This window comes from Polistes fuscatus, unplaced genomic scaffold (genome assembly GCF_010416935.1).
Source record: "Polistes fuscatus isolate 324 unplaced genomic scaffold, CU_Pfus_HIC Scaffold9, whole genome shotgun sequence".
Classification (NCBI taxonomy): Eukaryota; Metazoa; Arthropoda; class Insecta; order Hymenoptera; family Vespidae; genus Polistes; species Polistes fuscatus.
Window position 1 is genome coordinate 7,706,061 of NW_025113173.1, and position 21,795 is coordinate 7,727,855.

At 30.1% G+C, this 21,795-nt stretch overlaps 5 protein-coding genes and 1 long non-coding RNA gene across 7 annotated transcripts; 3 read left to right on the plus strand and 3 right to left on the minus strand.

The window, feature by feature from the left end:
• Positions 1–423: 423 nt before the first annotated feature.
• Positions 424–2,840, plus strand: LOC122525306 (zinc finger protein 622). The gene is made up of 3 exons (XM_043648030.1): positions 424–557; positions 958–1,661; positions 1,749–2,840. The coding sequence occupies exons 2-3, from the start codon at positions 971–973 to the stop codon at positions 2,225–2,227; spliced, it is 1,170 nt and encodes a 389-aa protein (XP_043503965.1). The 5' UTR covers positions 424–557; positions 958–970; the 3' UTR covers positions 2,228–2,840.
• Positions 2,425–4,867, minus strand: LOC122525308 (arylalkylamine N-acetyltransferase 1-like). Of its 2 annotated transcripts, XR_006305746.1 has the most exons (4): positions 4,492–4,867; positions 4,017–4,286; positions 3,604–3,694; positions 3,479–3,517 (listed from the first exon to the last, which is right to left on the minus strand). XR_006305746.1 is itself a non-coding variant. In XM_043648032.1 (3 exons), exons 1-3 carry the CDS (start codon positions 4,699–4,701, stop codon positions 3,359–3,361), a joined length of 639 nt encoding a protein of 212 aa, XP_043503967.1. In that variant the 5' UTR covers positions 4,702–4,865; the 3' UTR covers positions 2,425–3,358. The 2 variants fall into 2 exon arrangements, 1 of the variants encoding a protein (XP_043503967.1); XM_043648032.1 differs by lacking the exon at positions 3,604–3,694 and having other exon boundaries at positions 2,425–3,517; positions 4,492–4,865.
• Positions 4,868–5,653: 786 nt separating this feature from the next.
• LOC122525307 (V-type proton ATPase subunit D) lies at positions 5,654–7,390 on the minus strand. The gene is made up of 4 exons (XM_043648031.1): positions 7,247–7,390; positions 6,730–6,847; positions 6,140–6,625; positions 5,654–6,050 (listed from the first exon to the last, which is right to left on the minus strand). Exons 1-4 carry the CDS (start codon positions 7,285–7,287, stop codon positions 5,958–5,960), a joined length of 738 nt encoding a protein of 245 aa, XP_043503966.1. The 5' UTR covers positions 7,288–7,390; the 3' UTR covers positions 5,654–5,957.
• A 454-nt stretch (positions 7,391–7,844) lies between these two features.
• LOC122525309 lies at positions 7,845–8,599 on the plus strand. Its single transcript, XR_006305747.1, has 2 exons — positions 7,845–8,133; positions 8,348–8,599. It is a non-coding gene; the product is annotated as an uncharacterized LOC122525309 (long non-coding RNA).
• Positions 8,600–9,152: 553 nt separating this feature from the next.
• On the plus strand, positions 9,153–12,811 carry LOC122525311 (lipopolysaccharide-induced tumor necrosis factor-alpha factor homolog). Its single transcript, XM_043648034.1, has 4 exons — positions 9,153–9,430; positions 11,364–11,534; positions 11,673–11,940; positions 12,191–12,811. The coding sequence occupies exons 2-4, from the start codon at positions 11,369–11,371 to the stop codon at positions 12,291–12,293; spliced, it is 537 nt and encodes a 178-aa protein (XP_043503969.1). The 5' UTR covers positions 9,153–9,430; positions 11,364–11,368; the 3' UTR covers positions 12,294–12,811.
• A 3,184-nt stretch (positions 12,812–15,995) lies between these two features.
• On the minus strand, positions 15,996–19,650 carry LOC122525310 (acetylcholine receptor subunit alpha-L1). The gene is made up of 8 exons (XM_043648033.1): positions 19,372–19,650; positions 18,322–18,557; positions 18,164–18,208; positions 17,951–18,060; positions 17,686–17,866; positions 16,909–17,605; positions 16,609–16,817; positions 15,996–16,382 (listed from the first exon to the last, which is right to left on the minus strand). Exons 2-8 carry the CDS (start codon positions 18,499–18,501, stop codon positions 16,176–16,178), a joined length of 1,629 nt encoding a protein of 542 aa, XP_043503968.1. The 5' UTR covers positions 18,502–18,557; positions 19,372–19,650; the 3' UTR covers positions 15,996–16,175.
• Positions 19,651–21,795: the final 2,145 nt, after the last annotated feature.

Consider the following 21,795-nt stretch of genomic DNA (forward strand, 5'->3'; position numbering starts at 1 on the left):
TGGTCCAAGCTTTAGTTTCTTCCAGATTATTCTAGTTCTATTTTCCTATTGGTTTTTCTTATTGTTCCAATTCTTCATTATTATTATTTTTTTCTTATTTCTCCCTCTTTCTCTTTCTTTATTTTCTTATACAATAGAATTTAAGAAAAATTAAAGAAATTTCGATCTATTCTTAATGGTATATCTTTTTTTTTAATTATTATTCCTATTTTTATTTCTTCCGTAATATCACATGATTATTCAATAGATCGTTATTTTCGTGATACTTTTTTCAAAATAGCAGTAAAAATAAATATTATATTACGTTTGATAGAATTGATATTTAAATATAAAAATACGCATGACCCTGTGTACAATTCTTTAAATGTTCATTAAAGATGAAGTGCTTTTTAAATTTTACTTGTTACAACCCTGATTATCATTATAGAAATACTAGTATATAACTATACTTATATCTTGTACGACGTATATTGCGTGTTTCTTCGTTGGTGGTCTTCAGTGTATTTTTTAATCGACGTTTATCAAACTAAGGTTAAACTTATAGCAGAGTTGAAATTGTAAGTAATTTCTTTTTTAATATTATTAATAAGTAAATCATAAATATATAATTGAGGTTAATAAATGAAAAAGAGATTTGCATTTTATTCTATTTAAGTTCAATTATTCAATTATTGATAGGCGATTACTATGCATGTAATGGTAATTGCATTGCACATTTTCGTATAATTGTGAAATATCGTATCTTATCTTGAAATATTGTACATTCATACATTCAAATGTATTCAGAATTTAGTTTATTTAACGCTTGTTTGTTTATTAGTATAACTTGTTATTAGAAAAATTTTGGCAAAGTTCTAATTCAAGTTTATATCTTATATATTTTAAATTTAAATATTAGATTATAATTTCATAGAAACGAGTTTTTTACATTGTATTTTGTATGTTTTGTGAATATAGACAATTGAAAACGATGAATACATCATTCACATGTATAACTTGCCGTGTGGCATTTAGAGATCTGGAGATCCAAAGGCAACATTATAAATCGGACTGGCATCGATACAATTTAAAAAGAAAAGTAGCTGAGTTACCTCCAGTTCCAGTCGAAGATTTTCAGAAAAGAGTTATTGCTCAACTTAATCAAAATAATAAGTCATTGAATGAATATGTATATTGCAATGCGTGCGGTAAAACATTTAACACTAAAAATCAATTCACTAATCATCTGTCATCTAAAAAACATAGAGAAAACTTAATAAAATTAAATATGATTGACTCTGCTTCGGAAGATGAGAGTACAGTTGATGATTCAGCTTTGTCGGCTTCTGTAACATCTACTCTTTCGCATTCTACAATTGTGAAAACAGCTGATACCGAAAGTAATAGTGAAAGGACTATAGACGACATGGATGCTGATTCAGATGTTGAATCTGTTGATTCTGATGAGTGGATTGAAGATACTGAAAATCCTATCATAAATAACAATTGTTTGTTTTGTAAGAACCACAGTCGATCTTTAGTTAACAATTTGAAACATATGACGGTGGCACATTCCTTTTTTATACCTGATACAGATTATTGTATAAATATCAAAGGTTTGCTTATATATTTAGGAGAAAAAATATGCGCTAATTATATGTGCATTTGGTGTAATGACTCTGGTAAGTTTCTCTATTTTTCCTGATAATTATTAAAACTATTTGATTCGATTATAAATAATAAAATAAATATTGTTCTTATAAACACAGGGAGAGCATTTCAAAGCGTCGAATCAGCTCAGGCACATATGATCGATAAAGGTCATTGTAAAATGTTGCATGAAGGTGATGCGCTTGTAGAATATGCACAATTCTACGATTATTCTTCGAGTTATCCCGATGTAGAGACAGCAGATCCAGACGCAGAGGTTGAAATACCTGAATTAGATGATAGCGACTATCAACTAGTTTTACCATCTGGTAATGTTATTGGTCATCGATCTTTAATGAGATATTACAAACAAAGTTTAAATCCTAATAGATCAAATGCCATATCCAAGAATAATAAATTACGTAACATAATATCGCAATATAGAGCTTTGGGATGGACTGATACAAAGAAAGAAATAGCTGTTAAGAAAGCTAGAGACATTAAATTTATGCAAAGAATACAAGCTAAATACAATTTAAAATTAAATTTGAAAGCTAATAAGTTACAACAGCATTTTAGACAGCAAGTTAATTATTAAATGTAAGTTACATTTAAAATTGTGTTACTTTTCAAATAAAATTAATCAATAATGTGATGTATGACTATGTAAATGAAATATCCATTATTAAATATATATAGCTATATGCTTTATCAATATCTTTTGTAAAACTATAATTATTACTTAAATTAAAGTAAATACTATTACTAGTATTTTTTCGCTTAAAACAATCCATAGTTGAACAAAATGATGGAAAGTTTATTCCAAAGATACATCATGCGATATAAATTATTATAAACTTTATTTGGCGGACATTCTTACAAAATAACGTATATATTTCTTATAACACGTGACACTGACAAAAATACTATTTCTCATAATTTGTATAATTATTTGCAAATGGACCCGTCATCTTGTAATTCATATTCTTATTTGTATACCTCGCTGTATATTAAATTCTTTGTCTTGTCCGAAAGATAAATGTATAGATCACGTAAAAGTTCTGTGTCTCGTGCTTCATCAATGATTGCAACAAAAAAGGAAGTTTCTTTATCGATACGTTAAATGTCTTACATTGTCTCTTTCATTTTCGTATATTGTAATCAGAAAATAATGAATAATTTCTTATTACATGCTTATATATTATGACTTTCTATTAGACTATTGTCTTTTCTGATGTATACATCAATGATCATCATTATTATATAATCTCATAATATTTAACAGATTTATATATAGATATATTTATCTAAATAGACATTTTACATGCACCCCTTTGTTAAGCAGAATTAGAATGAATAATTTGTTTTAACGTTGTTTCTGAATCAACGGAATGTAAAATTGCTTGTCAATGGTTGTTATCGTTGAGTTCATAAATTTGAATAACTTTGCTTGGAACACATAAACCAGGGGCAGTAGCCGAACAACTCGGATTATTGATTTATACGTTCTAAGCAAATATATGGTCCAATTCTTTGACACCTAATCATTATTATTGTATAGACATAAACGCATCTTTTAATATTACCAACAAATATATTATAGAGCTGTTATTGTCACAACGATACATATACTTTCTTTTTTATCTACTTTTTATGCTGTATAACTTCGTCAATGTATTGAATCGTTTAATTATATCACATAGGATTATTTATATTTATATATATCTTTCTAATGCAACAGTTTTACCATAAGTTTAACAGCTTGATGAGGTGGTGCAGGTCTTATGTTTTCTGGAAGATCTGTGTAAGGAATCTCTGCTTCGACTTGAAAGCCGTGCTTTAAACAAACTTTTTGAGAATACATACCAGTAGCATCAGCTTTGAACACCTGCAAACGCGAATAGGAATAACTTGTTTGGTAAGAAATTCTAATTCCCCGAATAAAATTATACACGCAACCATATACAAGAATACCTTTTAGAAAAATACAAGAATGAGTGCATTTTGTAATTGACACCATTGTAAATGAAAATCATCCCATGCATATTATTAAGTGAAGTACATGCTGAAACAAAAAGATAATGTATACTTAAGATCAAAGATATCGTATTGACAATGCACATGTACTTACATACACATATACATGTGTATAAATGAACGATATTTTCTTGCTTATTTACATAAATATATAATTTAAAATTATATTAATAATAATAACTTTAATATACGGATAAACATTTAACGACATCAAGTCATTCGCGAGTACATGCGTTTACACATACACACACACAAATACAATACATTTAAAAATCGAGCACACTCGACATTAATTAATTAATGTTTTTTATATTTTTTTTAAAACATTTCCGTGATATTGCTATCGTTACCTTGAAACCAGCTTTCCTTGCTACTTCAAGACTATCGGACATTAAAATATTTGCTAAGCCTTTCCCGCGAAAATTTTCATCTACGCTTAAAATACGACATTCGAATAATTCCTGGACATTGTATTTCTGAAATAGATCAACCTTTTTGTTGACTTTGTACAGTTGGCCGAAAATTGTTTTAAATTGTTTGTCGTTTATTTCCTCAAGTCGTCGACTAGCTTCGTCTCTTTCCTTTTCATTTAAAACACCATTTAGAGTCATACCCGCTATCTAATGTGAAAGAAAAGTTTTTCTTTATGATTTTAAATTAATCTCAATAATTTCCTGCGTAATTAATTGAAGAAAAATGTAATGTATAATTGGATAAATGTTAATTTAAAAAAACCGCGGAAAATAGAGTCGTCCAGATTCGAACAGTTGTAACGAAATAGAAAGATTAGCTTCGAATGTAGTCAGTCATAGAGAACAAACTTACAGTTCCAGTTTCGGTCACTAGCATCCTTGAGTATCCCTGATTTAAAGTCAACAGACAATGTCTTTCAAGTTCGAAATGAGATTCACCCTTTTCGCATAATCCAACAGCCTGATTCAATGGTTCATCCGCGAAGAAGTTCCATTTCAAATGATCGATAGCATCGGCGTAACGATCCTCAGGAATTTGTACGATTGTTAAATTATCGGACATCTTTGGGCTTGGCGGAGGACAAATTTAACGCGCACTGAAATGAATTTTCACGCGCGCATCTCCTTTTGCTAAAAGAGAGTTCTATCGTATGAGGAGAGAGAGATAGAGTAGGTTCATATATTGATTGACCCACTTCAAGAAAGTTCACTTCCCTACGATTATTTTAAACAATAGAGTCGATCAATGAAGTTTATATTATCAAAAGGTCACATTATTAGTACCAGAAGAAATAATTGATAATATTTCATTTTTCCTTTGTATTTCTCTCTCTCATTTATCTATTTTCTTTCTTTTTCTATATAGTTCAAAGGATATTAATTCATACCTATTGAAAATCATTTCTTACGCGCATGCTTTGCGTTTAACGATTTATTTTAGTAAATTCATTTCTATGTTGTATTTTTGTCTTGATGACTAATAAATTAATGGGTAATAAGAATACCAAATTGTATTTGTTACTCATTATAATTAATGAAATTTAAAAGATAGTCAATTACAAGAGGTTGTAACGTAATAAACGTTAGAGCGCCACTAAATAGTATAGACATATATATACACATATATTTATATATTTTTTGTTATTTAATGATAAAATATTGCCAACTATCTCTCTCTCTCTTTTTTCGACGAGAATATAATCAAAAAAGACGTTCTTTTCGCCTTAGAATTGTTTGGACAGTTACATTCAGTTTATTTGTTTGTTTTTATATATACCTTATTAATTTTATTAACAATTAACAGTAGTTGGAATATTTTTAAAAAATACAGACACTAGTACAAGCTGACGTAGCGTAGATACATATAACAATATTAGATTTTGCTAAAATTTTCAAATTATATATAATAATAATAATAATAATAATAATAATAATAATAATAATAATAATAATAATTGATTCTGTACAAGTTATTTTTTAATAGTATGATCAAAAAAATATTAATAATATTCATATCGATCATAAATACAGATTTACTGTATAATACAGTTTTGTTTAAATATTAGCACAGGTCTATTAACAAGGTAATGGTGGTGTTATTGATCTTTCTTTTAAAGATTTCATTCAATAAATAAATTGATCTCAATTTATTTCTTTTCTCAAATTATTGAGAAACTTATTTACCATGAACGAACTTGAACTCTATCATGAAATCGCACTTCGTGACATTTTAAAGGTTTACTTCCACCAGAAATTTCTACTTATTTTCGTGGCTTATTCTTAGTAATTAAATACGTACGATAGTACTATATACATTGTTTAAAATAGCAAATCTTCGTCACCTTCATCCAACATGTTTGCTGCTTCTGTTTCTTTACCAGTAATGATCATTAACGCTCTAGCCTCATCAGTCTAAAACAAAATTTCATTACAAACGTCGTATAAAAGATTATATTTTATTTCTAACGATTATTTAATATTTCATTTGAAAATTTGTATACCTTCTTTTTGGCTATTTTCTTCTTATCTTGGATCTTTTTTAAACGATAGAACTCTTCTCTTTCCAGTTCATCTAATTCGGATATAATATATGCAAGAGTTCTTTCAATTCTTGGAATGATAACATGTTCAATAGCATTTACACGACGATTAGTTATTTTAATAACTTCATCCAATGTTACAAAACTTGTTTGTAGAGAGGCCAATTCTACTAATAATTTAACTGCCTTTTGATAATTCTTCTTCAATTTTGCTAATTGCTGTCCACCTCTAGCCAACCCAGCTAACTCATAAGTGTCGCTGCCATCTTGGTACGATTCAAATACTGGAAGATTAACACCAGCGACATTGTCCTTCTTAGAACGTATCTTAATTTGTGCTTTGGTGACATTTTGTAAGACGACTTGATTAAAGTCACCTGTGGCAAATTTTGCTTCCGCTAAAGAAAATGCTGCTTCTTTCATTACTTCTCCCATAAGAGTTTTTGTCTAGAGAAACAAAATAGAAAAATAAAAGTAATAAAATATCTTACATTGTAGAATACATACTATAATGTGAAATAGGTAATTGTACATTTATCATTTCACTTTACCTCTATAATTTTTCCTAAAATCATTCTGAAACGCATTTGCAAAGCGTCAGCTTTCTTTTTGAGTAATCCATGTCCCTTTTGTGCACCTTGCAGACGTGATTTCATCAACATCTGTGCACTAAAATATTAACAATAATGTATACATTAAATAACATTGTTATTATTCTTTTGTTAAAATCTATGACATGATATTTTAATTTTAACAAATGTTTTTCTAGCGACTGTCAATTGTAACATAATACATATGAAAAATTGACATTCTTGTAAAATTACTTGCAAAGAAAAGCCGATCTCAATGATTATAACAAAATGGAAGATTGTTTAAGTTTAGAATTTATTTATAATCATTATAAAGCGTAGAATATTTTGAAATAGGGTTACACCCATTTTTACAAGTGATAGGAATAAGTGTCATTTAAGAAGAAAATTCTAACGAGTTTCACAAACGAAAAGTTAATTTCAATGAAAGGTTTCTTTCTCATATTAACAATAACATTTTTTTAAATAATATACTTACCCCCGAGAGGGGAAAATTGGAAGTTTATCTTTTCCAGACATATTTTCGAGTACAGTCAAACAGGAATAAGATTGATCAGCTGACAAGCAAGAACGGAAGTTACTAGGCGTTAGAATCAAACTGTCGCGTGACTTAGATTCTCTTACGTTCCAAAAGTCGCATTTTCCTTAATCAAAATTGCGGTAATCATTTTCTGTTGCAAAAAAGAAATTTACGTTATACATTAAACAAAAATTAACAACTTTATTTATTTTGAAATTTATTTTAATTAATTTTATTCCGACAATGGAATTTTTTATTCAAAAACAGAAAAATTAAACAGGCTCGTCTTTCATTGATACAGGCCTGAGAATAAGTCTAAGTATTCATTCGTGATTGGCGGATTATTAAGTTCATATTAATTGAAAAAGGAGAATTCAAAATAAAAAAGAAAATATATGTATGATAACTTATACATATTATAAATTATATAGTATTATAAATAACGATATAGTTTGTTAATTTAATTGTATATATTTCAGAAAGTGTTATCGTTCCTTCTTCTATTTTATTATTTGAGCGATATCCACAACCAGGGTCGATAAAGGGTGCGTTCCACTAAGCGCTCACAACGATCAAAATGCTCCTTTAGTCGTTCCACATAACGACCGCGGTCGTTGTGGTCGCGGCGAAAACGTCACTCATGACGTCATTACTAACGCTCACGCGAAGCTCACGACGACCCATCTGAAGACGTGGGTCGTAGTGGGCGTTGAGAAAATTAGCGGTTTTTTCGAAACTGACAACAATAAAAATGGCGACCGTGAAACTGACATTATATAATGCGGAAAGAGATATTTTAGTAGATGTAAATGTTTCTGCAGCGGATGCTCAACGTGCCTCCACAGGTAAATATAATTATATGAAATAAGTTTAAAAAAATTAATTACAGCTTATAATCAATACAAATATATGCATTTTTCCTTGAGTACCAACAACATAACCTATTGTTATTAATGAAAACTAAGTTAGCCGACATTTAGAAATTTTTGATTTTTTTTATTGAAAAAATTATGACAAGTATTCAAAATTTCTTTCATGAAAATTTTATTTTTATTACAGATACAGTATTTGCGACGCAACTTTTGAACAAATGTTTAAATGAATAACTGCAAACATCAACGTCCGCTGATCTTGCTGATAACAACGTTCAATTAACTGATGAAAGCACTGATACTTTTATTGATGAAGAATTCCTCAGTACAGGAGATACTGCTTATTCCAAATTATCAATTTTTTCAATACGGATCAATGTAATCAGTAATTATTTAAGTTTATTTTGAAGGATTACAGATTAAATCTTAACCTCTTTAATCTTTTACTTTCTTTTCACTACCGCCATTTGTATTATTACCTCCACGCTCAAAACGCACCATAGTCCATTCCACTTGAATTTACGACAGTAACGCTCGTAGGTAAGTGAAACGGGAAAAACTGTGGTCGTGAGCGTGATCGTTGTGAGCGCTTAGTGGAACGCACCCAAAATAGGGAATCTTAGGACAAGAAAGTGATAACAAATCGAAACTCCCGCGTAAACTATAAAACGTCTAGTGGAGCAGCGCTAAGAAAACGCACTGTTCTTTTCTTTCCTTTTCCTGCTTTAAAAAAGAAAAAAGAAAACAAAAGAAAAAAAGAAACAAAAAGTACAAGTACCATACTTGATTAATTACATCTTATTTCTATATTTAATAATAATATAATAAAGAAAATATAATACAAATAAAATAATTACAAGCAACTTAAGAAATCGATGCGCGCGCAACTACAATACGCACCGCCATCTTATAGAAAATAATAGTACCAAACTATCGATAGGTTAGTAGCGTTCGATTATCGAAATATTTCGTGAATCGTATGACGAATCAATGTGCTTCTTTAGGTTCAGTTGTTGGTCGGATTCGTGGCGTGTTGCTTGGATTTTGCTGTCTTACGGGTAACGCGTGGAATATTTACGAGATATAAAAAGAACGTAAATACATTTTTGCGAAATTAAAAAACAATTCGTGATAAAAGGTGTTTATATGAAAAATTGTGATATGTTGCAAAGTTATTTGGAAATTGGATTTTGAAAATAACCTCACTGTCATCCCCTGGTACGCTCTTAGAATTGTAAACTTCTTCTTTCTCTTCTACACATATTAACATGTAAGTCTTATTTAATTATTATTAATTATACGTATGTGTTATTTTTATCTTCTTGTTGTTTACTTTGGTTTAATTATTTTTTTTTTTTTAATTGGGAATAGAAAATGTTTAAAAGTTGGGAAGAAAAATTGGGAAAGGACGCGTAGAACGAAGGGTCGAAATGCATTGTGTCATGTTATATACTTACCATTAGTGTAGTACATATATATATATATAAAGATATGTTCAGAATTCAAAGAGACGAATTATCTACGTCATTGTGTCAACTAACCGGTCGACGCTTCCACGTTATGGGTTCTTTCCCGGTAATCCTAGATCTTTGTTCTTTTCACCTTTATCGTTAAGTAATGAAAGAAAGAAAGAAAGAAAGAGAAAGCGAGCGAAAAATATTACATACAAGAATCTATGTCAATTATGTAAATAATTATGTCACTGTCTTACATCAGACAATATTTCCTAATCTTTAAATAAATATGTATGCGATTTAAAAAATGGAACAAAATTAAACAAGTAATTAATCTTTTAAAAAATAAAAAAAATTCAGGGCGTATTCACCAACAATTTTTGTCTATGCACTCAATATACTAGGTTGGGTTAACAAAAAAAATATTGTTTCCATGTTAGGCTCACAATTTTTCAACTCATCAACTTTATTTACTCTTAAAATTAAAAGAAAAATATTATATAAAAGTCAGGCTCAAATATGTTTAGTTTTTTTTTTTCAAAGTTTTCTAAGAAAAATGTATGTTGTAAAAATAGAAAAAAGAATGCAATAAATTATATTCTCTATCTATTTTCATTTAATTAACGGTAATAGAAATTCTAAGCACTTATTTTTCAAGCATATTTGTTTTTAATCTAATAAATAGTTATCTTTTTTTTTTTTGTATTAAAAATACATTAGCGTGATATCTGTTAAATGAGATAATACCAAAGTTTGTTATTCGTCTTATGTAACTTTTTAATCAAACAATTTTTTAAGATATTTAGAATAGTTAGATTAAATCATTTTCTTATTTTTATTAATAAAATTTTGTGACATCTTGTGAAAAAATTTTAGGACATCCTGTATATATATATACACATACAAAACACACACACACACACAAATACTTTCGAATTTAATTGTGTTGTGTCGTCACCGGTAATTCCGTTACTTAACACTCAACTTTCTATTCTCCAAGTTACAGAGTTTATCTATACTTCGAGTATTTAAATAGATAAATGTATTTGTGTATTAGATGTGTTTATACCTTATGAGTATACAAGAGTGAATTGCAAAGTTTTGAACCTTAATAAAAAATCAAAGACAAAAATAAAATAAAAATAAGCTTAATCGAAAAAAAGATTTTTTCTATGTTAGGCTCAAAACTTTTCAACCAATTCAATTATAGACGTGATCAATAAAAATATTTAATCAATGTATTTAAAATATACGTTTTGCATGAAGGCAATATTTTCTTGTTGGTAAATAACGTATTCAGATTGAACGTAATTATTAATTTTTTGGATCAAATGATTGATTTTTTTATATAAATACCACGGCAAATTGGATTTATTTAATAGTTTGTTTTAATTTGAAAGTTGATTTAAAATTTAAGCTAATTTTCTATCATTTTGTAAGACGGTCAAATAATTTTGGTCAGTGCCGTATGAATTATATTTTTTGATTGCAAATTATTTAAATTGATTTGTGTCTGACTTTCAAGAAATATTAAATTTATTATCAAATGATTACTTTATCATTGTTGCGTTTATGTGATGTATTTTTATTTACAAAATGATGATAAGAAATAATATATGTAAATGTTATTAATTATGTACACGTACTAATCATTTAATTATTCTCCATTTGATAAGTTATTCTTTTAAGTTTATTAATTAATTAAAAAAGAAAACGTTACATCAGTTATTCTTGATCCTTTTATTTTAGAAAATATGGCGAAAAATATTGCACCGAGTAATAGCAACATGGAACCATCAGCACCTGTGGAAGCCTCATTACCAATAGGTCCACCTACTTATGAAGAAGCTATTGCTTATGGTGGTGTACCTAATCCACCATACCCTGTTGGGGTACCTTCCATGCCAGTACCACCTACCTGTACGTTATACAATATTATTATAATTATTATAATTGTTTGAAAGTAATTCATGATGTAATTAAATTGTTTTTTATATATTCATATTTATTCTAAATAAGATTCATGTATATTTGTAACGTATTTGTTTAACATTTCAGATAATCAACCACCGAAACAAATTACAATGCCAATGCCCTCGAATTATGTTGCGCCGGCTGACCGCAACGCATCACAGTCGTTTAATACGGATCAGAACTTTGCACCTCCGCCGGAAGTGCGAATCATTCACCAACATGTAACCTTCGCCCTAGGTCCGCACGCAGTCAAAATAACCTGCCCGTCGTGCTATGCTGATATTAAAACTACTACGATATCGGATCACCAACCGACTGCTCACATTTGTTGTATTATCCTCTGTTTATTGGGGCAAGTAATTTAGTATTAATTTACGCAGATAAAACGTTTGTTGTCCTATAAATCAATTAACAAAAATGTATTATTATTATTATTATCATTATTATTATTATTATATTTATTATAGTTGTTGTAAATAGGTTGAATTTATTAATTTTAAATTCTACAAATAATATTTTTCTTTTCGTGCAATGCATATAAGATAAGGATTTTTGTTTTAAATAAGAATTAGGATTGTTAAATAAAATATGTTTTATTTCAGATGTTGTCTCTGCTCTTGTCTGCCGTACTGCATGAGTACCTTCATAAGTGTTCATCATTTATGTCCCAATTGCAAAAGTCACATTGGTACATGGAAAGGTTGATTGCTACTGTAAAAAAAAACAAATGTGCAATGTCTCTCTCCACGTGATGCACAAAAGACGTACTTTTTTCAGCCTTCCATGTAATAATAGTAATAATAATTAGGTATTGCGTTATTTGATGAAACAAGATACAAAAAAGGTAATAGAAGAAAAGGAAGAAAAAGAAAACAAAAACAAACTACTACGTATTCGATGCTCTATAATCGTCGTGCATAAAATGTAACGGAAGAATGGTTAATAAGGGTACCTATATATATTGTAGCAGGTTGTGCTGCAAATAGTACGTATGTATGATGCGTGTGTATGATGAATGTATGTATACGTATGTACACGCGAGTTTTACGCTTATTCGTTATGAAACCTTCGAGTGCAACCTAGATGATGAGTGGTAGTCATCTACTTTTAATTCTATTCGATTAGAATTAGTTGATAAGATATGAAAGAACGAAATCAATTGAACTAAGAGAATGCGATATAATATATATATATCATCGTTGCATAAAGACATGTCAAAGTGTTATCTTGCTTGCATTTATTACGTTCCACACGCGGTGTAGTGAAACTTATTTCCGTTAAGGAGAAAGAATTTCGAAAGGAATTCCTTTTAGAAACCAGAACACGCGTGTCTCCTTGTGACGTTTATGATGTTGCGTGAGTAAGCGATAGATTTATATATATATATATAAACATATATATATATATATATATATATGAGTGCGTGTGTGTAAGACTGGAATTTAAAAAATATTCCTTTTTATTATTTTGTCTAATTGTATTTTATTTTGTTTTCTTTTATTCTTTTTTTTTTTTTGTTAATTCTCTAGTATGTAAAATCGATCGATAATTAATTAAGTAAATCGTGTTGATATAACAGTAGACTTTTTTTTGATATATATATATATGTATATATATACATATATTTTTTATTCTAGAGGAAAAGAATCCGCAAGGAAAATCGTCATACCTCCGGTTGTAGTAACGACGGTGTTCAAGCGAATTTTTATTTTTGTACCATTTAAGACATGAGCGAGTTACATTGGGAAAATATATGATATTAAACGTAGCGCACATACATGTAATAAATATGTTAAATCTTTTCTATCGATAAACACGATGGCAGCATACGCAAAATGTACGCTTCGTATACCATTCCAGCTCAATGAAATTAGTTTTAAAGACAATGCTATTGTCTTTCCATGAAGGTATATTAGAACAAAGAGAGGAGAAGAAAGCTTTCGAAAAAGAAGGAAAGAAAAAGATAAAATACCGCCATAATGTGAATATATTTCTAAAAGTATTCCACGTATGTCCATTTATACTAATACTATAAAGAATGTTTTATTTGTATTATACGTGATATATTATACATAATATATACACTCACATGCTAGTATTGTATATAATAAGTCTTCTTGCAAAAGATAGTTAGCATATTGCGAAGGATTTGCCATTCCATTTTAAAACGAGGGAAAAATGATAAATAAAAAATAAAGAATAAAAATATTTACTTTATCTCGCATAAGATTACGATACATTTAAATACGTTATTTGATTTATTACGTAGAACAAATACTCGGATAGTATCATTACTATTATAGTGGCCATTTATGTCGAAGAATAGAAATCTATGGTTAGAACATTGATATTTAATTATGCGTAGCTTTTGTAACATATGACGATGATTCTTGTTTTATTAATGCATGATAGAATTCTTGTACACGCAACGTTTATTGCGTAATGCAAAACGATAATATTTTTAGACCTTTTCAAATTTGAATGTGAACAACGTAACCGCAGACTGCTTGGAATTCAAAAAGTTATATGTAATGATTTGTCAACTTCTAAAAATCAAGTCAATAAAAACACGCGGATGTCCACTACAAACAAAAATAAAACAAATCAACCTTTATCATAGGTTCTTTTGCTAATGACAAAAGTTTAAGTTATTTCTTTTAGTTGTAATGTATATTAAGCTCGTTTTACGATGAAAGGCCGATGTACACTTGACACGAATTCTATACTTATTTTTATATCCATGCTCTAACTAGAAGACGTTTATGTAATATTTATATAATATCCAATATCCAATAATAATCCAAATCACGTCCTATTTATTTCCAATAATTATAGTTGTTTGACCTATACGAGTCTATCTAGATTTCTGTTCATTATTTTGTGATTTTGTTCTAATTAACGAGTTATCAGACTTACATTTATTTATGTATTCATATTTATATTTATCTGGATTCTGGCAGGAAATCTGAATGCAATTGTATCCATTCGTCGTATCTTTGCTGTTTAAATTAATTATTACCGACGTTCGGATAAGCAAGAACTAGTTATAACAAACTGCGAGAAAATGAAGAAATCATTTTTATCGTCATTTAAAGAATGCAGATAACTGTTGTGAATAAAACAATACTCTACTATTACCAATTATAGTTAGGAACTGAAATTCACCTTTGCTTACTATTAGTTAAACACAACTCTGCTTCATCGGCAGCCTGCAAACGGGCATCTTTTATTATTAACAAAATCTTAATATTAAAATTGTAATTTAATAGACTTTGTTCATAATCTTTTTATATAGAACAAAATAAAAGAAAATTAATATTAAATTAATTAATTAATAAGAGAAAAGACGAAAGAGTTAAATTAAGCTAAACAATTTATAAATTAATATTATATAATTTATTTTTCAACAGATTTATTAATGTTATTATTATTTATCTTTATTCTCATTGGCGTACAGCGTGTATCGAACAAATTTGATTATGTTTTAGCCAGTCGTAATGAAAAAGATGTTGCCTACATTTTTATCGAAAACCTATTCATATACATTTATAATATATATACTAGTATTAATATACTTATTTGCTTATCGGGAAGATTAATTTAATTATCGACATTTTTCTGTATTCACAGGTAAAGATTGACGAATTAATAATTATCACTCTCTCCTCCCCCTCCTCTCTCTCTCTCTCTCTCTACAATCGTATCGCAATCCCTAATAATTAGAATCGTTAATAAAGATCTTACATCGCTATTGTAACTGTGTTACATACGATTGGCACACTAGAAAATCTTTGTTATATTTCTTACGGAGAGATAAGTGATATATCAGATATATCAAATAAACGTACAACGAAATATCACTTGATCGATTTCGTTTAAATTGTTACGTGGTTAAAGCTTTACGATGAAAATCCTTGTCGAGTATTAATAAGGGTGGTGTCCAAATAAATTGGCGATTACTTCGGAGTTTGTTACCTTATGAAGAATTATCAAGGAATTTTAAAAAACGTGTGATTTTTGTTTTATTATTTAAAGACACTTATGGAAAACAATATTTTACAAAAAGTATTAAAAAAGATTATCGTCACATTAAAGTACATTAAGACACTTTAGAAAATTTTCGACGATGTTCGCACACCACCCTGTACATACGTACGCTTTAACGAATCTTTTGATTTTTTAGGCCACGTTTATCTCGAAATTTGCCGTGATTTAAAAGAGTGCCGATACTACTCGTGAAGATGTTTAACATTTTGTAAAAATTCCTTTTTTTTTCTTTTTTTGTAGTTTGAAGCACTCGCTACGTTATTCTTTTTTTTTTAAGTTTCTTTTACCCTTTCGATAAAAGAAATGGAATTGTGGATTACATACGAACAATTATGTTTACAATTAGATATTTTAGCGAAAAACGTATTCGATCATTTTAGACGCGTCTTTCTTGAAGAAAGACGACGTCGTAACTCTTGTCTTGCAGATCTTTTTTTATTTTTCTTTTTTTCTTTTTTTTTAACGTATTCGTATAAGACAAGATTTTCGTATGAACTGTACATCGTATTCCAAATACACGAATAAATGAAGTTATCATTTTTAAGGACCAGGATCAAACAATTCTGAACTCGGTAGATATTGTTGCTGAGCAACGGAAGAATATTGCATATCGATAGGTTTAGTATCGTCGTATAGTGCAGGTGCTTCAGCAAGTATAGTAAATGTTCCACCTATGGAAGCTATTGTGAAGATCCAAAGGAAAAGTCGATCTAAAACCATTGCGACAAAACCCCAATCTTGATCCTCCTACGAAAAATATAGAAAAATAAAAATTATTAATAATATTTATTTGAGAAACGATTCTTTTTTTTTTTTTGGTCGTTTTAATAGGACAAATATAATTTATTAAATTGCGATATTAATTAACAACCGGAACAAAATACTCTTATTGATTATTATTTTCTATTTATTCAATTTTTATACCAATAATAAGATCTGCGATTGATTAATAATTATATTCGTCAACACTTACGGCATTGAATTCGTCTTGTCGTTGTATGTGGTGTTGAATGAACATGACGTTGTGCAAAGCTTTCTCCAATTCGAAGGGATACTTTTTTCTAGGCGTTACGTCACTCAGGGATTCATCTAATCCGGACATGACAGTTGGCAGACCGTTGTAGCCACCAAAACTTCCAAGAAATCTATTGTGTGCAGATGTTGTATGTAAACCGTTGCAACCTGTAAAATACGATATAAAATCGATCATTATTATTCTAATTATTATTAAATTTTGTATAGAAAAGAATTGATAACAATGAGAATAGAGTACCACCGATACGTTGATGACGAGCAGAATCCGGGGATGAAACTATGGATGAAGTTTGAACTGCAGCCGCAACGGCTGCATTGAATTTACTCTTTTTCCCAGATTTTCCACGGCCGTGTAATTTATGAGCGGCAAGATCATTGAGAAGATCATCCGGTACTCTCATCAACAATAATTTAGGTAATCTTCTAATGAAGATTTTTCTTACCCAAGGTGCCATTTTGTGTGTACTTGGTTTACGATAATGTACGTTTAATATTATTATCGTAATGACTACGGAAAGACCGACTAATATCATAGTGAATAGCAAATATTTGCCTAACAAAGGTAAGGCCAATGAAGTAGAAGGTATGATTTCTGATATTAGCAAGAAAAACATTGTTTGAGATAGAAGTATATTGATACAGAGAGCTATTTTTTCTCCCGAATCGGCAGGTAGATAAAAAGCCAATACCGAAAGATATGAAATACTAACGCACGGTACGATTAAGTTAACCGTGTAGAACAAAGTCTTACGACGTAACGTGATATTGAAAAATATATCTGGATAAGGTTCCTCGCAACAGGGATAATATTTTTTGTGACGTTCCGCTGGTACATCCAAAATATCCCATTCGACGCTTGGATAATATTCACGTAGATCGATACCTACTTCTACTTTGTTGTCTCCCATATTTTGATTAATGTGTTTTAAATCAATCTGTAAATATATATATATATACATATATATATATTTTTGTTTCTCAAATTTTCTTTTAATCAATTTGCTTGTTTGCTAACCTGGAAGCCATCGTACGTCCAAGAACCAAACTTCATGAAACAGGTTTGTTGATCGAACGGGAAATATCTGACATCGATTTCGCAGGATGATTTAAAAATAGCCGGAGGTGTCCAAAGTACTTTACCCGTGTAATGTAAAATAGCTTTTGTCATGGTCGTTACTCCGTATTCTCCATCGGCGCTGAAAATCGATGTTAAAGTTTATTTTATCTATCATCGTATCTACAGAGAGATAGAGAAGATATTTTACCATGAAATTGCTTACTTGTTGTAAAGTACGATATCGGGTAACCATATGTGTTCGCTCGGTACATAGAGTTCCGTAACACCACCGTATTCCGTTGGATCCCATTGAAATTTGTGATCCTGCCATTCCTAAAAGTAAACGATAACATTTTTATATTCGTTTTATGTTTTTATTTTAAATATCAGACTTATTTGTTATATTATTTATCAGATTGTTATTATAGGGACTCACGTGTTCGAGCCAAACGTTAGTCGTTAAGATTTGATCCTTTAAATTCTGCAAATGAAATGAAATTCTTAATATTGGATTGTTATCTTCTATTTTGAAGTATTTTATTTAAGAAAACTATCTCGGGTAGAGAAGGAACGATTTTAAAATTAGCTTCTTACCAGGTCGATGAGCTGAGAAAGACGAAGACCTAGCTTGACAACGACCGTATCTGTGTTGTTTGAAACGGGTCGAATAAGACGATTGTAATTGGATAACAGGTCGTCGTAAAGTCGTTTGGCATCAGGATTCCCATGGCAAATCCTCGCGGCGAGGATTACGACTATTAATTTCGCTATCATTGTACTTTATCTTTCTCGTACATTGATTTTTTTGTATACCTTTGATCGGTTATTTCCTAAAATTTAGAAAAAAAGAAAAAGAAAAACTAAAACAAGTTGTTTCCAAAATTTGTCTCTTTTTGTTTGCGTTGCTTTATTTATTTCTGTTTTCTTTTTTCCTAAATAAGAAAGTAAAAATGATTTCTCTCTTATCTACTCAGTGTTAGCGGTATCGACGACTGTGGGGGTCGATCAATAAATTATTGTCGAAACGAGCCTGCAGTTTAATACAATCGACACTTTTACCTTTATAACGTTAGCTTAACTAGGCTTTATATGCTATTGCCAGTCAGGGATTTATGAACCTGTTGCGTTAACTACCATCTATCTATATTGACTTTATGCCGAAGGAGTTGAAATTAAACTTGGAGTCGTTCATACGTATTGTGTTTTATCATTTAGCATAACGTGTTCGTATTACTTTCTTTTGATAAATTTTCATACGATTTACCAACGATCATTTATAAATTCACTCCTGACATTAGAATCATTTTGAAAGAAAATAGAAGAATATAAATATTAGAGTGTATAAATATTTCAATTTTTTAATAAATAAAATAAAAACGATTTAAAAATGAACGATTACTTATGGTCACGTAGTTGGACATTAAGGTAGACAAAAGTAAATTGATCGGTGATTCGATGCGATGTATTTTCAAGAAATGAATAAAATAAAAATGTCGAGTTTCTTTTATAAATATTGCGAAAATAGGGGAAAAAAAAGTAAAGAAAATAAAAACCAATAAGATCGTTAAACATTGGTAAACGTTAATATTTTCGATAATAATAATAATAATAATAATAATAAAACGCGTGATTTTTAGTACGTACTCGTTAAACAGGATTCCAAAAAGTGTTAGCGGTGCGTGTTCATTTGTAGGCCGAAATCTCGCGTTTCTCAATAGATGTCATAATCTAAACAACGGCCAAACTCTTACGATCTTCCTCAGTGATGTCTCTCGTGGCTTTTTATCGATCGGAAATGCAAGAAGGATCTGTCGTGTATTTCATTACTCACACGACAAGTTCGTACCGTTTAATGAAACGGCGGAAGAACGTAGAACAGTAATGGCATTGTATACAGCCAATGGACCACTGGATGATGGTGCATGCATCTTAGATTCGTAGGATCAATACACCATTGCGCATGCACCGACGTGCTCGAACGTACCTGCGCTATATGAACGAAATTTAACAGCGCAAACTCCAGCGCACTACTCGACGTTCCGCATGGAATAGAACCAAATAAAACAAAAAAAGCAAAAAAAAAGAAACAAAACAAAACAAAAATAATGGAAATAAAACGAAAAGCCAAGAAAAAGAACGAAACAGAACAGAACTTAACTTATGCATTTCATCTCTTTCGACTATATTTCATAACGAACTCCAGTTTTTTCTTGACGCAACGTATCCTTCTTTGCGTTATTATTCCGCAATATTTTGTTGTTTTTTTTTTTAAATGATCTCTAGAGGAGTGGGAACGTGTTCGGGGATCACACTGACACACACACACACACACGTTTAATCGAAATAGCACGAATTATTCATTATTCTATTTTTGGTCTGTTCTTTATTCGTTCGTTAACTGATCACTTTCGTCGCGGTTATGAACGAACAGTTAGGAATGTATGACAAAGTATAAAGATAGGATTGAACTTAATATATGGTATGAGAGAAAGATAAACGTTAACATACGACTCTCTCTCTAATAAACACGATTATTTTCCGGGTTTCCTCGTGTGAAGCACTACGAGGATAGCTGCCGAGCGAGCCACTCTCGGGTGTCATCGTCAAGGGTAACTGCCCTCTTTTGCTCGCACAGCTGCGTAAAAGCGTTCCGACAACATCGTTTTCACCCCGTTCTCATCGTTTATGATTTATACTTGACATTGGGTACTATGCGCTTTTAGTTAGTACCATTTCGATTAATCGGTATATTTCCAACACGACGTAGTAGAAAAAAGATTTTCCTTTGGAATGTAATATGGTATGGAAAATAATGATCTTATTTGCGTCATGTTACATGATTTAACAGTGTATAAAAGAGTCTAGTGTGCGTTTCATCAAATATTCCAAGCATTACCTTCTTAATGCGCTAGCTTTTAACTTTGGTTTGCGATACCTCAAGCGTGTAGGATATCACGTAAGCGTAAAGGACATCGTTAGCCATAAGTCCTCATGGATTTAGGAAGGAACCGTATCGTAAATAGATTCGTAGGATCGTCCTAGGATAATACAGAGTATTCATATCATCCTAATAGATCCTCGGTATCCGGCTAATGATCTTTAGTTTTGCTATTGTGTTTATATGACGTAGATAGATTACTAAAACGATGTATACACGTATACAAGTATAAATGTATATGTGATTATAATATATAGAAGAAGAGAATATATCTCTCAAAATAGGACATAATGTAATTGAGTTACTGTAATTTGTAGGTTGCAATACATTTGAATACTGTTTAGAACGGTCTCCTCTTTGATCAAATAATCTTTCCCTTTTAAACTATTTCATTATGCTAGTACGATCGTAATAGATCAATCCATTATAAATTTATCTTTATTTTTAAGCTCGTATTTATTTTCTTCTAATATTTCTCTTTTCGTATTGGTACAACTATATATCCTGTACGTATTTATATACATATCTATATATACGAACGTTTCTCCATTTTCTGGTATGCACTATTCCTTGTCCGTTACAACAATGACAAATGTGACTGTTTTCCGGTTTTCCTGGTGCGAAATACACTAGCTCGAGGAATATTGTGTGTCGTCATATTCGAGTGCGGACGAGAGGTAACTGGCCTCTCCTACGTAAATACGTATTCTCATCTACTCACATATATACACACACACACACGTAAACATATACATTTATATATAAAGTAAAATCATAGGAGTATTGGTAGTAATTGATATTTGTTTGTAATACAAAGTTTCTAAATTTTCCTAAACCCAGAAACATATTTTCGGATTATTATCAAACTTTCAAATGAATATTTACATTCGATTGCAAAATAACATTTTGTTGATCGTTTCAATATGTATCGATTTTTGACAAAAATTGACAAGTGACTTAGAACTTTTAACCGTTAGACAATTGTACCTTCGCTTGGAAAAATTTTGTCACAAGAACAACAAGTTCGACTATCCAATTGTATTTTGAAATAACGGAAGTATTTGTTTGTAACGTTAAAAGCGTCTGTTATCATAGATGGACAAAGTTGACTGACCGAATGCACTTCGATT

Bases quoted from the DNA above. Each gene is read 5' to 3' on its own strand.
- LOC122525311 (XM_043648034.1), top strand. From the start codon at position 11,369: ATGGCGAAAAATATTGCACCGAGTAATAGCAACATGGAACCATCAGCA. The intron at 11,535-11,672 runs GTACGTTATACA...TTAACATTTCAG, and splicing joins CATGCCAGTACCACCTACCT to ATAATCAACCACCGAAACAA. The intron at 11,941-12,190 runs GCAAGTAATTTA...GTTTTATTTCAG, and splicing joins ATTATCCTCTGTTTATTGGG to ATGTTGTCTCTGCTCTTGTC.
- LOC122525306 (XM_043648030.1), top strand. From the start codon at position 971: ATGAATACATCATTCACATGTATAACTTGCCGTGTGGCATTTAGAGAT. The intron at 1,662-1,748 runs GTAAGTTTCTCT...TTATAAACACAG, and splicing joins CATTTGGTGTAATGACTCTG to GGAGAGCATTTCAAAGCGTC.
- LOC122525307 (XM_043648031.1), bottom strand. From the start codon at position 7,287: ATGTCTGGAAAAGATAAACTTCCAATTTTCCCCTCTCGGGG. The intron at 6,626-6,729 runs GTAAAGTGAAAT...TTGTTTCTCTAG, and splicing joins TTTTAGGAAAAATTATAGAG to ACAAAAACTCTTATGGGAGA. The intron at 6,051-6,139 runs GTATACAAATTT...ATTTTGTTTTAG, and splicing joins AGAAAATAGCCAAAAAGAAG to ACTGATGAGGCTAGAGCGTT.
- LOC122525310 (XM_043648033.1), bottom strand. From the start codon at position 18,501: ATGATAGCGAAATTAATAGTCGTAATCCTCGCCGCGAGGATTTGCCAT. The intron at 18,061-18,163 runs GTGAGTCCCTAT...GTTTACTTTTAG, and splicing joins CTAACGTTTGGCTCGAACAC to GAATGGCAGGATCACAAATT. The intron at 16,818-16,908 runs GTACTCTATTCT...CGTATTTTACAG, and splicing joins TCGTCATCAACGTATCGGTG to GTTGCAACGGTTTACATACA.
- LOC122525308 (XM_043648032.1), bottom strand. From the start codon at position 4,701: ATGTCCGATAATTTAACAATCGTACAAATTCCTGAGGATCGTTACGCC. The intron at 4,287-4,491 runs GTAAGTTTGTTC...CTTTCACATTAG, and splicing joins TAGTGACCGAAACTGGAACT to ATAGCGGGTATGACTCTAAA. The intron at 3,518-4,016 runs GTAACGATAGCA...TCGCGTTTGCAG, and splicing joins CAAGGAAAGCTGGTTTCAAG to GTGTTCAAAGCTGATGCTAC.